This window comes from Schistocerca gregaria, chromosome 5 (assembly GCF_023897955.1).
Source record: "Schistocerca gregaria isolate iqSchGreg1 chromosome 5, iqSchGreg1.2, whole genome shotgun sequence".
Lineage (NCBI taxonomy): Eukaryota > Metazoa > Arthropoda > Insecta > Orthoptera > Acrididae > Schistocerca > Schistocerca gregaria.
The window spans coordinates 28037514-28053711 of NC_064924.1; the positions used below are offsets into that span (position 1 = coordinate 28037514).

At 36.3% G+C, this 16198-nt stretch overlaps 1 protein-coding gene across 1 annotated transcript; it reads right to left on the reverse strand.

Annotated features, from left to right (window-relative positions):
* Positions 1–406: 406 nt before the first annotated feature.
* Positions 407–15565, reverse strand: LOC126271892 (U2 small nuclear ribonucleoprotein A'-like). Its single transcript, XM_049974271.1, has 2 exons — positions 14660–15565; positions 407–3941 (listed from the first exon to the last, which is right to left on the reverse strand). Exon 1 carries the CDS (start codon positions 15464–15466, stop codon positions 14675–14677), a length of 792 nt encoding a protein of 263 aa, XP_049830228.1. The 5' UTR covers positions 15467–15565; the 3' UTR covers positions 407–3941; positions 14660–14674.
* Positions 15566–16198: the final 633 nt, after the last annotated feature.

Genomic DNA, 16198 nt, shown 5'->3' on the forward strand with positions numbered 1-16198 from the left:
ATTTTTTTACTACTACTTGATTTCATACATTTTTACTGAAGTGACCTTAAGCTTATATCTAATACTTTCAAGGTTATTTTAAACTTTCTTTAATTTCAATAAAATGTTCTGCATTTTACAGTATCCCGTATAAAGCTGTGTGGTGCCTGTGATGTAATGTACCACTTTCTATATAATGCCTTTGCAATCTAACTGGGTAGATGTAGCCTTCAAACATACTTTAAATTGGTTTTATGCTTTTGCCTTGCACTATATTTTTAAGTCTCTCATTATGCTTGAAATGGCGTAATCTGGTATTTTACTAGTGCTGATCATTATAAACTTCACTAAACCTACAAATACACACTCCCTGCCCTTGTATGTGTTTTTACTGCCTGTGCACCGAGGTGCTGTAATTTTTATGTAATTTATTTACATTAAATAAGTCCATTTTCCTTTTTTGGTAATCTGTTGATATGCTTTTGTTTATGTTTTCACATTTTTGGGTATTGAATCTCTTTTTTTTTTTTTTCATAAAGTAGTACAAGACCAAGTCACTGACCTTTGTAATCTAATATTTATAGTAATCTCAGACTTTTTGCAGATGCAGTTACTAGTGTAAGATTTCAAAGTAGTACAGAGACTGGCTGATAAGATTTCAAAGTAGTACAAAGACTGGCAGCTTGCTGTAAACGTTCACAAATGTAAAATTGTGCACTTCACATAAAACACAAGTGTAATGCCATATGACTACAATATTGATGGATTACAGTTGGAATCAATCAACTCAATGTAGCCTGGATATAATAAATTATAAACATGTAATGCAATTATTGTGTAGGCTCCAACATGGGTAAAGCAGGTGGCAGACTTTGGTTCCTTGCTAGGAAACTGAAAATATTTAGTGACTCAACAAAGAAAACTGCTTACTACTCTTAGAATATTGCCCAACTGCTTTGGACCTATACATAGCAAGACTGGCAGATAAGATTGTATACACACGGAGAAAGGCAGCATCAGTGGACACACACAGGTCTGTTTGGCCTAGGGTGGCCAAATCTTGTAAAATAAAAAAAAGGGAGTGATGACTCATCATTTGTCCACAAGAATACTAGCTGACCAACCTGGAATTGCCCAGGTATACCTTTTGCTAATTTTCTATTAGAAATGGAAATAAAGAAATGAAGCGTGTTTGCAGTGAAGTTTCTGTGCATTGGGTGCAGCTCCTGTGTGAGTCTCCAACATGATTTCATAGACATCTCTATGGAAATGTCTCTTCGTAGCTCTACAAACAGCTTTAGTTTTCACCGGAAGTCATTTGTGTTTCACGGTTGCAACTGTCAAAAATGCTGCTCGATTTGGCTCAATTTTAGGAGTGTCTTATTAGTTCAGAATAAATATACTGAAACTTCATGCATGACGCTGGACTTTCTTCACACATTTCATTGTTTCTGACATCATATCTAATGAAATATACATTGTACAATGATATTATCTGTCTAAGTATGTTCAAAGGCATATGTGGATACTGAAACACCCCCGATTAAATCCTTATTGGGTTTTGTGTAATTTATCGAAGCCGCCAAACAATTAATTATTGTGATTATACGACCGTGTGCTTAATTGAAGAAAGGCTATCGGTTTTTCTGCTGGATTCGGGGGTATTTCAACCGAGTGCGGTTGTTCTGAGATTGAATAGTGCAAATGATAGAAAGTTTGTCTATTATTAAGGACCACAATGGTTGTGATTTACAAACTGATATGTATTTCCTACTAACACACAAATGCTGAGGCAGTTGCTACCTTCGCCTTACACATTTAATTATGGTTATGTCTTTTATTAGTTGTTGATTTTAGGAACTTCATCACACGCAATGATGATGGTTAATATACACAACAATCCTCACTGCAATCCATGGTTGTTGCTGGCCGACGCGGTTGACGTGAAACACGTAATTCGGCACTTGTCACTTTTGTTTTCATATCACTGGCGAATCGGTATAAATGAGGGTCCACCCCACGACGATCAGGGGGACGCGGTCACTCGTCACACTCCGGTGAATTTTTACCGTTTACAACTCACTCGATCACCATTCTTGCCCGTCTTTCCCGCACTACTTCTCACTTGACACTCTCCAGTACCACTACACACTCGACAATAGGTCTCACTGCCTCTGTGTATCTGTGGTACAATGAGTGGAGTGATAGGTTATTTACAACCAGGACAGAAGCAAGAATGAAATAATAGGCTGAAGGAGATTAAAATGAGACAGTAATTCAGAAGAGAGAGATACAAGATTGTAGGCTTTCCCCCATGATACTGAATCTGTATATTGAGCAAGCAGTGAAGGAAATTAAGGACAAATTCAGAAATGGAATTAAAGCTCCAGGAGAAAAATAACATCTTTGAGGTTTGCCAGGACACTGAAATCTGGTCAGGTTGGCAAAGGTCTCGGAAGATCAGTCGAACGGAATGGATAATGTGCTGTAAAGAGACCAGAATATGGACATCAACAAGACAAAGATAGTTAAATGAGCTCAAATAGAAATAGGTGAACTTGAGGTTATTACATTAGGAAATGGAACACTCAAAATAGCAGACATTCACTATTTGGTTAGTAAAATAGCTGAGAGTTATTGAAGAAGATATAAAATGGAAGACGGAAAAACAAGAGCAATTCTCCTGAAAAAGAGAAATACATTAACATCTAATATTAAATTTTGGTGTTCGGATACACTTTTAGAAATATTTTCTGCACTGTAGGCTTGAAATGTGGAAACAAAAAAATACAGACATGAAGGGAATAGAAGATTTTGAAATGCAGAGTTGCAGAAGACTGCTGGAGACCTGACAAGTAGACTGAAGGTGTACTGAAATGAATCAGAGTAAAAAGAATTTGTGGCACAACCTGACTAAAAGAAGGGAATATACATCCTGAGACATCAAGGAACAATTAATTTGGTAATGGAGTTAAGTGTGGGAGGAAAAAATTGTCGAGGGAGACCGAGGTCTGACTACAGAGAACAGGTTCAAGTAAACATAGGTTGCAAAAGTTATTCAAATATGAAGAGACTTGCACAGGATAAACAAGTATGGAGAGTGCTTAATTTAACAAAGTTTTAATCATGGCTGCATGGTCATCTGTGTATATTTTGAATGTTAAGTAGCCTATTTGTATTTGCGGCTATGAGATGGCACTTTTGGTATAATGTTAACCTGCCTGCAACTGATAACACAGGTGCCTCAATCTGTTGCTACCTGAAGCTCAAAATATGCGAACAGCCCACAGTATCCTTTTTCAAAATTTTACTACTAAGGCTTTACAGCTTGCTATTTATATGTGACATGTAAGTACTGTATTTTTTTCTTGTACTGTTAGTCATTACTTAAACTTACAGTATATTAAAAAAAAAATTCTACCTATGTTATAGATCAATTTGAATCCTTTACTTCTGATGAAGGCACTCATAGCAGTGCTGAAACCTAGGTCAAAAGACTTATATTTTGCAACCAAGGTCTGTTATTGCTTTAATTTTATTATGGAGAGTGATTTGAACCACTCTTAAGGCTTAAGACCACAATTCAGCAGTAAAAGTTTTAGGGCAAGCTATGTGGAAGAATATAAAGGCACTGACAGTTGAGAGAGATATAATGTCCAGATTACCACATACATTGAGAAAGACATTAACACAGATGGACTATAAACACTTCACAACAAGTACAAGAAACTTCTGGGCATGTTAAAACTGTGTGCCACATCAAGTCTCTGACCCGGAATCTCGCCTTTTGTGGATAATGATCTTACAACTGTTACATGGGCACAATGACTCACGAAATGTACTCAAAATTTTCTTCCTCCATTACTTGTCTCCTATGCCACAGGCAATGCTTGGTTGGGTCAGCTGGTAAAAGCATTCTGAAATGAGCCCAAATACCAGTCCGGCTGTCAGTTTCACTCTGCCTGGAAGTTTCAAAACAGAACACACATCACACTGCAGCTTCAGTCTAGAAACATATATTTCCATATCTGTCTAAATTTTTGACTAAGGTTTAGCACAAAAGCCTCTTTACCAAGCTACAACTTTATTGTATGTTGAGATGCTCGTCATATGGATTAATTCATTCCTTCTTAATCACAGACAACTCATGTTGTTGAATACACTGATCAGAAGTACAAAGCAGCCACTGAAATGCTATCAACTGAAGGAACCACCTCTCATCCTTCAATACATCAGTAATGTAAATGTGAATGTGGAAGATCTTCTGGCTGTCTTGTTTACTGATACAATACTCTCCAATTGTTGTGAACAGAAATGGGTAAAATGTGACACAAAACTAAACAGTAACTGGAAATGTCAATCAGTTAAGTGCAGCACCTATAAGAGCGTTACTGTCAATTTATATTTACATGGAAGCACAATTCCAGAGTGCAAAGCAGTACATATTAAGGGTACACTAAGATGATGAAGTTTTACGTTAAGATGTTCCAATATCCTGCACCATCAATGATGAAGTAATGAGCATTTAACGTCCTTGTTTTTGGTCTCATTTAAATAATACTGTTGTGTGGAAAACGTCCAATGTCACTGAGTACAATCAGAATTCAAAAGAAGTTCATTATAATAATGATTGGACATAAAATAAAGGTGGCATCTAAAGATGTTTTAACAACATTTAATATGCCATACCATGTACCTGAATTAGAGAAATACTTATATTATCTAAAAGCAATCTAATAGATAATGACAAAAGATTGCAAAAGCACTGAGTTGTTCACGAATACAATATCAGAACTACCAAATCCACCAAACAAATAACAGTGATGTTGAACTCCAGCAGGAGTGAATATTTCACATTGGATGAAACTTTTTAATCAATTCCAGAAAATTAACCAAGGATTTAAAATTCAACAAACAAGTCATACAGCAATGTATATACTGTCCCTCTTCCTAATCTATTACTGCAGATACCCGGATGAGAAGTAATGCAGCCCACTTAGTTTTGTGGGTTAAAAATGCACTAAACATTTGTTATTTTTTTTCCATCTTGTACCTTGCATCTTTTGCAATATCTTATGTGCTCACTTGAGTAAAAGATACCTGACGTGCTGAATTATTTTCACTTGTTACACATGAAATAAGATTGATCTGTCACTGTGACAATCTGGTGAAGCGGACGGAAACCTAAAAGCATAGGGTCATTCCATGTCAAAATACACAATAATTCACGTATTTGAAACCCTCTATCTCAGATATAACATAGGAACTTCTGCAAAATCTTTTTGGTCTCAGAGTACAACTTTATTTTATATCGAATGTTAAATATAATGATATTCAGATAACTGGGCTCAGCAAGAATGCCAATGCAAAATAGTACTTACGGTGTTTATGGAGCTTATGATTTGGAATTTTTTTCTGAAGTTAAGTAAGGCATAGAGTTAACAGATATCGTTATGAAGCAGTAAAGTTACAAAGAAAATTTTTAAAAAATATTAATATCTGTCCATTTTTAATTTGGGAAAAATTGTGAGGATGTGGAAAAATGCTTATATCATGTTTCTCCAACATACTGGGAACCTGTTTTTGGTCTTAAGTAATCCCCTAGATTCTAAACTTTATAATAAAATAAAAATTTTAATGCATCTTCTGCTAACTGACACACACATCTGAAATCAAAATACTTTTTGCTATGTTGGAAAAGTGTCATTTTAAATAGGTCTATCCCCTCATTGCCTCAGATGCAAGGGTATCAAATTAGCATATTTAAGTATAACTCATTCTAGGCAGGCAAGTTAGCTTTAAGTGTGAAAATTTATTTCCTTTCATTTCACTAATTTTTGAAAGACTGTAATATATATGCTTTATGTGTCCAGCCAATCGCCTGCTCATGGTGATAAAAAGTGCTCTTAGATAGCAGTAACTTGTTTGAAACCTTTATAGGCATGAAAACAATGTAAAAATTGCTGAAGTTTCTTGTTGAGAATAAATGGCATGCAACAATTAGTCTATCTGGCCTCAGCTGCTCTTTGTCTTTCTATAGGACAGGTCATATCTGTTTTGTTTGCGGCCCTATCATTTCACTTGTATAAATATGTGTAAGTGAGTTAGTGCTCAGTTAACTGCAATGGAAAATGTGAATTCGTGGCCTATTGGAAAATTACTAAACACACCACTTCATTTGACAACCTGCACCTTAGTAAAAACTCTACAAAAAAATACAATAGCTGACTGAAGAGCAGCGAGTTTTGATATTGCTGCGATCCAATATAAGCTTTCCACAAGCTGAAGAAAATGCTACTGTGGACATCACAGGTACTATTACTTAAAAGTTTTTGAAAGTCATCAAAGAACTTGTTGTGATCCTTTCAAAAAATATAGACAAACAGTTAAAAAATCTTTGAGGTCAGTTTGCTTGTCTCAGGTCAAACTCTATGCACAACATGTTGTAAGATTTGTGAACAGACAACTGATGTCAGTGACAGAAATGAAAGTGCTGCAGAGGACCCATAGGTGACATTTCATGAATCTGCACTAAAAAGTCAAAATACTAAGGATTCAAATAAAACTTTACATGATATGAGGTGCTTTCCCTTAAAACTTCACTATATTCCAAATTACAGCAAGGCTACATATGGTAAAATGAGAAGAAATGAAGCACGTTTTGGAAAGAAAACTGTGCTGGGCAAAAGATTGCAGTATTGAAGATTCTGATCATAGACAAGAAAAATTTGATGATGAAATTGTTAAGAAAGTCAAAGATTTTGCTGCTATGACATTGCTAATGAAAGAAAAAATTGCTAGTGGACGAGTACCTGCAAAAAATTCAAATTTTTACTTTAGCTCCACCCTCTTGGTCAAAACAGAACATAATCTCAGAATTCAATGTTAGTGAGTATATGGTTCGACAAACAAGAATGCTGTAAACAGAAATGGGCATTTTATCAGTTTCTAAACTAAAAATGGGGAACGTTATTGGTGAGTAACTGATAAAGATTGTCGCTGATTTCTATTAAATGGTGAATATACTCTAATGTTACCTGGAGCAAAAGACAAAGTTAGCATTCACAAGAATGTGTATATGCAAAAAAGAATCGTCCTTTACAGCTTAAGAAAACTGTACTCTTGTCTTAAATGGGAGAAGCCAAGTGTTAACAATGGTCTTTCCAAGATTTGTTCGCTAAGAGCAAAGTGGTGTACTTTAGCTGGTGCTGCCAGCACTCAGAGAGAGAGAGAGAGAGAGAGAGAGAGAGAGAGAGAGAGAGAGAGAGAGAAACGGGGGGGAGGGGGGGGGGGGTAATTCCACCAAAATGTAAAACTGCTTGTAAATGCAGTAAAAAAAGGAGAAATATGCAAAGAACTTATAAAATTTCTTGTATGTGATTCTGAAAACTACTACTGAATGCTTAATCATTGTGATAATTGTCCCAGTCATCACAAACTGTTAGTATTATTACAACAGAAATTAGCTTACAAAGGCGCTGACGATGAAACTGCAGCCAGTGGATAGACATAGATCAGGCAGATTGGTAAAGTAGTCTTCAACTGTTGGTGAATACATAGACTTGGTAACAAAGTTATAGGCACTTAAACCACACTCATTTTTATCAGTCAAAAGCACTGAAAAAACTGAAAGAAAATATAACCCTAGAAAAAGCAATTATGTTAATGGAATTTGCTGAAAACTATGATATTGTGATACAGGATGAAATTCAGAGTTACCGCTGGACAAGAAGCAGCTGCACAATCTATCCCATGTGTGTTTATATGGTAAATGAAGAATATAAATTGTAATAGTGACCCACTGCTTTATAAGTGACGATTGGCAATATAATGTACGGTTTGTAAAGGCTGCCCAAAAGAATGGTTAAGTAGCTGGCAAAGCATTACCCACAAGTGAAGAAAGTGCATTATTTCACTGATGGATGTGCTGCCCAATAAAAGAATAGAAAATGCTTTAAAAATTTGTATGAGCACAAAAACAATTTTTCTATTGATACTGACGACTCCCTTTTCTGCTATTTCCCCATGGTAAATCGGTGTGTGATGGTTTGGGAGGAACTATACAAAGTATATTGAGAAGAGCTAGTCTTCACCTAGTGGATGACACACAAATAACAACTGCAGCTGGTGAATACGATTTCTGCAAAGCTAATAATGACAAATGTATTTTTTTCACTTCTTATATAAAGTCAGAGCAGATTTCCAAAGCAAGAACCACGAGAAGAGATTTTCGACAACCTGCACAATACCAGCTTCCAGGAATTGTCACCATTACAAACCACTTTCTTGTGATTCTTTAGAGATTATGAGAGGTAACTTCTTATGAAATCATTCCTTGATTTGTCATTCAATGAGAATGCTCCACAATGGACATGCAGTCATCCTCAACATAATTCTTTTGTAGCAGCTCTACAAAAGGAGAGACGACTCTTGTTTTGTGCCTTTGAAAAACATTTTATGTGCTGAAACTTCCTGGCAGATTAAAACTGTGTGTCGGGCTGAGACTCGAACCTGGGATCTTTGCCTTTCGCGGGGGAAGTGCTCTACCTACTGAGCTACCCAATCACGACTCACGCCCTTTCCTCACAGCTTTACTTCCATCAGTACCTCGTCTACCTTACAAACTTCACAGAAGCTTGTGCGCTGATGGTGTACCTAAATCAACATCATAATGCAGACTGTATTACTTTAATGAAAAAGCTACGAAGTTACCATAATGTAATTTGTCACAGTGGATTAAGAACAGAGATGCTCTTAAGAAGTTTGATTGATACTTTCAGGGCCCTTCACTGCTGAACATCTACATTTTAAATTAATCTTCCTGCGGCTAGAATAATTGTTGTTTAAAGATGGTAATTTGAAGTCCTAAATAAACTTAATCAATGTAATGAAAATATTTTAATTAAATTCATAACTTTTATCTCTGTACTTTCATGAGGCAGCCTTACTATAGGTTGTCAGTTGACAAAATCTGATTTGCATGATCTTCTGACTAATATGTTAAATGACCATCCATACCTACCAAAACTCATGATGCTGCTTCCTTTTTTTTTCTTTAAATAATATAAAAGATTCAATAAATATAAATTTTTTTTATCAGCTGTCAGAAAGGGTTTTACATATTTATAAATTTTTGTTTGGACCACAACAGCTTAAGTTGATTTTCTATATTCTCATAAGTCAAGAACAATTATTAATTTTTTCCCGTTAAAGATACATCCCTTCTGTGGCACCTGGGAATATATGAAAATGTTATTGGAAAATAATATAGTATTATTATTATTATTTTTGCCGTAAATGACAAATTTCAGTTACGACCTCTATACCTGTGAAAAATTTCCATTCTTTTCCATCAAACTACATGAAGTACGTGGAGAAATTTTCCATTGACTATTGCCATGTGAAAAGTAAGATGTAGAAAAAGTTTTGTGAAAAGCTGTAGCAGTGGATGTCAGGCATAGATGACCTTACTTAGAATTATTATTTTTCATCACAACAGAAAGTATTGTGATTTCAGATTTCTTTGTACGTTCATTCGTAGATAACCAATTAATAATATTACTTTATTACAATGTGTACTGTGTTGGGAATTATTTAAGATCAATTATATGTTCTTATCCCCACCAGGTTGGAGTAATGTGACATAAGCATTTTTCAATGTATCTGTACTTTCTTCAGAAATTGTAAAGTGACACACTTTATTTTTTTTTTTGTATTGCTCTTAGTAATTTTAATGCTTAAATAATTACATGTCTGTGAAATATGTGCTTCTCTTAACTTATGAAAAATTCCAAATCAAAAGCTTCATAAACACCTGAGTTATGGGCATTTATGTAGATAACTACCATTTTGCACTGACATTCTCGCAAAGGACATTTATCTGAATACCATGCATTTAAAATACAATATAAAAAAAGTTTCAGTCAGAGAGCAAAAAGAATTTGCACAAATTCTTACGTTATACGCATATGCAAATTTGCGAAGTTTCATGAAAATCTGAGATGATGGGTGACATGACCTGCGTGATTTGATGTGGGATGACCAGACACTAACTTTTCGGCACTGAATGAAGGAACCAGCTGCAGGTTTTTATCAAACTGCATTGCCTACAACCACTGAGAATCGAATTATTAACCAGTTTTCTGTATGATGAAGCACTGTAGCAGACAGCCAGTTCAGTAACAAGCAGAAATGAGGAGGAAGGATATAACAATATCTGAAATAGTGTGTTGATGTTCGGTGTTGTAATTTGTAGGCTACAATTTACTTAAATGTGTCATTTGAGATTTATATTTATATTCAGAATATGTAACTGTAAAGCAGCAATTTGTGAAATATGAATTCTCGCACGAATGTACAACGGATTTAAAAAATACGACGAGGTAAACAAATATTTTGAAATAAGACAAATAATCATCATCCAGTGTGTTCTGTTGTTGCCAAAAACACGACACCTTAACATATTCAGCAGTAAGACCAAAAACCTTCAGAAACTTTATGAAGACTTCACCCATCTCAAAACGTAGTGATACACTCATGAACTTCACTGTCATATCATTTAAAAAACTTTATAACTCGCTGAAAACACTCCAACAACCCACATTATCACACCAAGTACCTGAACTCTGAAGCATGTTAGCCCGATGACAACGAAAACTCAGATGAACCCAGTACCACATATTAAACTCAGCTAGTCCACATGCACCACCTGAGGGCACCAGCACCATCAAATATAACAACACAACGTCTACAAACAGAACCAACTCCAAATTCCATGCCGTTGTGATGTCACACACCACAACGTAATTAAGTCATAGGTCAAAGCAAACTGGTAGGGTCAGATGCTTCCATTAACCCAAGAAGTTACATAAAAGGAACGACATATCACTGGGAGTTTTTAGTAAACTGAACAATATAAAAATCACAGATAGGTACAACAAAAAGACTCTCCAATTATAGCTTTTGACCATTAAGACCTTCATCAACAATACACACACACACACACACACACACACACACACACACACACACACACACACACGACTGTAGTCTCAGGCCTTCCTAGAGTTTCCATTGTTTGAACAATGTAAAATGAGAGATGACAATGATACCAATAAATATATTAGGAATGCCCAAGTTATATGGAAAAATGAAGAGGATTTCCATTGCGACAATTTTCTGTAATATACAATCAGATGATTAAGAGCAAAATAAAGAAGTAAATAAATAAAATAAAAATTGAGTAGGTTTAGTATGGTCCAAGGAATGGTTGGTAAAAAAGTAAAGAGCTAATTTTTGTACAGTGACCGAACAATGCCAATGAAACTGAAAGTAGAATGAGCACATTTAGCTGTCATCCAAGTATATTTGCCAACACCTAGATACAACGATGATAAACAAGAAGAAATGAGTGAAAAACCTGAGCAAGCTATTGAATCTACGTAAGAAAGAGCGAGAATCTTATTATTACAGGTGACTAGACTGTTGTGGTAGGAAACATAAAAAATTCATGTGTCAGGATGGTGTGGATTAGGATCTAGAAATCAAAGAGAACAGACTGTACAACTTTACCATAGAAAAGAGATAGTGATAACAAATAGATGAATTCAGAACCATCCAGAAGGACATTATACAAGGATAAAACTAGGGTGCAAAGGGTGCTATTACACCAATTATAGTCAGAAAGAAATCTAAAAAAGCAATTAAAGTAGCAGCAAATATCACAATTGGTCTCTCACAAAACACACCAAAGAAATAATGGGTAAATGATCACATAAAAGAATTAACAGAACATGGAAAAAACTGTAAAGGAGAAAAATAGACTAAGAAATTTAGTTAACAAGGAAGTAAAATAGCCAAAGAGGAGTGTCTGGAGGCCACATGCAATGAAGTATATATATGTGTGGGTTTTAAGGGAGAGGGTAAGGAGTCATTCCAATCCCGGGAGCGGAAAGACTTACCTTAGGGGTAAAAAAGGATAGGTATATACACGGGCACGCACCCACACCCACACCCACACACACACACACACACATCCATACATACATACACACACAGACACAAGCAGACATATTTAAAGGCAACGAGTATAGGCAGAGATGTAAGTCGAGGCGGAAGTGTGGAGGCAAAGATGATGTTGAATGACAGGTGAGGTATGAGTGGCGGCAACTTGAAATTAGCGGAGATTGAGGCCTGGTGGATAACGAGAAGAGAGGATATATTGAAGGGCAAGTTCCCATCTCCGGAGTTCTGATAGGTTGGTGTTGGTGGAAAGTATCCAGATAACTCTGACAGTGTAACACTGTGCCAAGATGTGCTGGCCGTGCACCAAGGCATGTTTAACCACAGGGTGATCCTCATTACCAACAAACACTGTCTGCCTGTGTCCATTCATGCGAATGGACAGTTTGTTGCTGGTCATTCCCACATAGAAAGTGTCACAGTGTAGGCAGGTTGGTTGGTAAATCGCGTGGGTGCTTTCACACGTGGCTCTGCCTTTGATCGTGTACACTTTCCGGGTTACAGAACTGGAGTAGGTGGTGGTGGGAGGGTGCATAGGACAGGTTTTACACCGGGGGCGGTTGCAAGGGTAAGAGCCAGAGGGTAGGGAAGGTGGTTTGGGGATTTCATAGGGATGAACCAAGAGGTTACGAACGTTAGGTGGACGGCGGAAAGACACTCTTGGTGGAGTGGGGAGGATTTCATGAAGGATGGATAAAACCCAAAAAAAGGTACACAACCAGATAAGAAAGCATTTTGGAAAACAAAAACAAAACATTAACTCAACCTGCAGCACAAAGGAAGGAATGCAAACATAAATTGAGGTTGTAGCTAACAAATGGAAACAATGTATTGCACTGAGCTACAACAGCTGAGTGGCCACAGAATTTGATGCATCCAGTTGCTTGGAAATGCCCTAGACATCAGCTACACCCATTCATTTCATATAACTATGATTTGGGCATTATCTAAATGCCGATGACATCCAAAAATTGATACAATAATACATTTAGTATGAAATGGACAATTCACTAGAGAACATTAAATACAATTATGATACACAATTGCTGACCAGTACTTACCTTCACAATATGAAATATTTAGTACCATCAATAGACATACAATTACACTTGCATACTGCCCTAGCATTTGGAGTTATTACTTGCTGCCTGTGGTAACAGGCAGGGATAGGTAGATAAGTTTATGAAGACAGCTCACTTAGTCCCAAGGTTAAGAGGTGCCACCTGCTGCGAGTATGAGGGTCATGCCTAAGACAGACAACGTTCGCTTTTATACGTGTCTACCAGTACAAAATATTTCCTTTCTGAAGGTAAATACTAGTCAGTAACTATGTCTTGCAAAACAGTTTTAATAATGTAATACAAAACTGTTTATTGAGTAGCTGTAATAATTACTAAATTTGAGAAATGCCACATTGTGCTAAAATAGAGGTTTTGTGATCTCATGGAACACCTTTTGAAAACTTGTGTAACCACTAACTTTAGGTTGTCATGATTTCTCTAAACCAATCCACATGAATTACATCGTATTTTCTGTTTGTGCATTCTATCACTTGGACACTGTTCTGACTTGCTTGGTGTTGGGTCTATTGACTGTGCACATTTGGATTTGAAGTGTCTGCCTGAACACGAGTAATAGTCAAAATTGCAACCACAACATAAAGGAGTCAGTTTTACAGCTATATTTGAAAATGACTATATTCAATAATTATACAAAGGCTGTGGCACAATCCCACATAAAACTACTATATATCACATTTCATTTTTATACTTACAACTTTCCCAGGATACTGCATGAACTAGCAGCAAAGGCACAGTTGAGTGCATTACCGGTATAATAGATTCAACTATATAAATATCTACATCACATTACCACAGCATGGGTCAAATATTGCTAACAATGTAACAGAAAGCTGCAAGCATTGAGCCTGCACACACAGTGAATATTTAAGAAACTCATTTAATTCTACACTTGACACATTACTTGCTGCCAAATGGGAAAGACAACTTAAATCCCAAAACATCAGCTTAAGTTATGTATCAGTCCCATCTCGAAATCTTGATTCTAATCACAGAGTGGTCTGTAGTGCTGCTCCACATCTTTGTGAGGAAGCAGAAAATCTGATTGTGGTAACAAACTGGTAGCAAAGCATAATCTTTGCACCCACACCATATTGATATATGCAAGGGGGTCCAATGTTTAACTTTTACCCAAAAATCAAATAAATTATGAGATATAATCTGCCCAATATCATCATAAATAAGTCAGAAGCGGTGTAAGTAGTCGCATTTTATAACAAAACTTTATTAGGAGCTATCTCTCTGTTTGTACTTCAAGAGAATGTAGTGAATATTTCACATAATTACATAAATTAAACTTCCAATGTAATATAAATGAAAATAGGAGCTTACAAATAGCACAAATTATGTGTGTCAATGTTTCACATTAGAATATAAGTCTCTAGATATCCATTTCCTCAATCAGAATTTAATAAAAGGAAAGGTGGTACCCTTCAGATACATTTTAAGACAATTTACATAAATGTTTTCTGCCGACAAAATGGATTAATATATTAAACAGGGAGACGACTCAAATTCAGAAATATCATAAGAATAAACGGTTCTTAAAGATATTAATAGTTTTCAGCAACAGAACTCACAAAACCAATGTCACTTCAGTTCCCATTCATCATCGGGCGGTTGTGTGACGACTCCTCTTCTTCCATCTCTTCGTCCATTTGCGAAACTCCTGGAGGATGTGCTCTCCCAGGTATTTGTCCAGCTTGAAGTAGTCTGTTGAGCCTTTCCACTTCCTCTAATGAACTGGCCTTCGAAATAGCTTCTCTAATCTTCCATAGCTCTTCTGCTGTAGGTCCTGTAGGCTTTTGCTCCTCTGAAGATCCTGCAGCCGCGGAATTCTGGAATGCATTTTTTGCTTTTTTGGCAATCTCTTTCTGCAGCTCCTTGCCTTTCTTGCTTTTGAATAGAGCAGCTGCATCTTCTCGCTCTTTCATTTTGATTTTTCGAAAATCCAGTATACGTAAATGTGGTATTCTGAAAATAACATACGCACGATAATGCTGTCGCGTAGTCACTGGATTATGCAGAAGGCTTAGAGTTCTTAGTGATTTGATGCTTGCCAGTGGATCCAAGTCCGCCAGTTCCTGTATTTGATTTCCGGTTAATACAAGCGTCTCCAAACTTGGTAAGGACTTTTCCAAACCTTCAGATATACGAACAATTCTATTGTTATTTAGTAACAGCCATTTCAGACGTTTCAAAAGTGGAAATCCATCTAACTTTCTGATGTCATTGTCTGAAAAATCTATACAGTCAAACTGATCTAAAGTTGCTCCCATGTTTTCGATGACTGGTATCTTGTAACCTCTTAAATCCAATTCGCGATCTCTTACAGGGTTAATGTACTGCATAGCTTGATAAATCAAGTCCGGCGTTAATTTCACCATGATCGCTAGATTTACACTATACACAAATGTTTACAACTACACGCAACACATTCACGCTCACTCAAAAACATTCGTACAAAGATATGCACGCTTTACTGACCTTAAACACCATCATACCCTCTGATCCTACGAATTACTCTCTGCGGTTTGCGATAAGAAAAACGTCATCGTATTTCTTGCACTTCCGTATTAAAACAAAATGATTTATGAAATATAGGATGCCTAAAAGCTTGTTTTAACTGCAGGAAGTATATGAAATTACATCGAATGGTAACTCAAATCACACAGAAGTCAAAAAAGTAAACTGTGGATTACACAAGGAAAAAAGATATCATGTAGTACAAAAAGACTGTATGTACTGTCTAAGAACAGCTGTAATGGTAGAATTGTAATGTATTACAAAGAATACTGCAAAATACTGAAGCAACTGATCCAGGAATCGAAGCAGCTTCATTATGAGAAAAATATAATTACATCAGGTAACAAAATAACTGTACGGGATATTGCGAAGACAGAGACAGGTGGGGCCAAAAAGGAAGAGGAACACATAACTCTAAAAATAAATGAGACTTTGGTGACAAGTACATGTAGCGTTGCAAAGCTCTTAAACAAGAACTTCATTTCTGTTACTGACAACTTGAGGTTATCAGGTTCAGTGAACAGTGCAATGGAGTAACTGAGACCAGTCGTTAAAAATAATTTCAGTAAAATGGGTATGACACTCACGTCCCG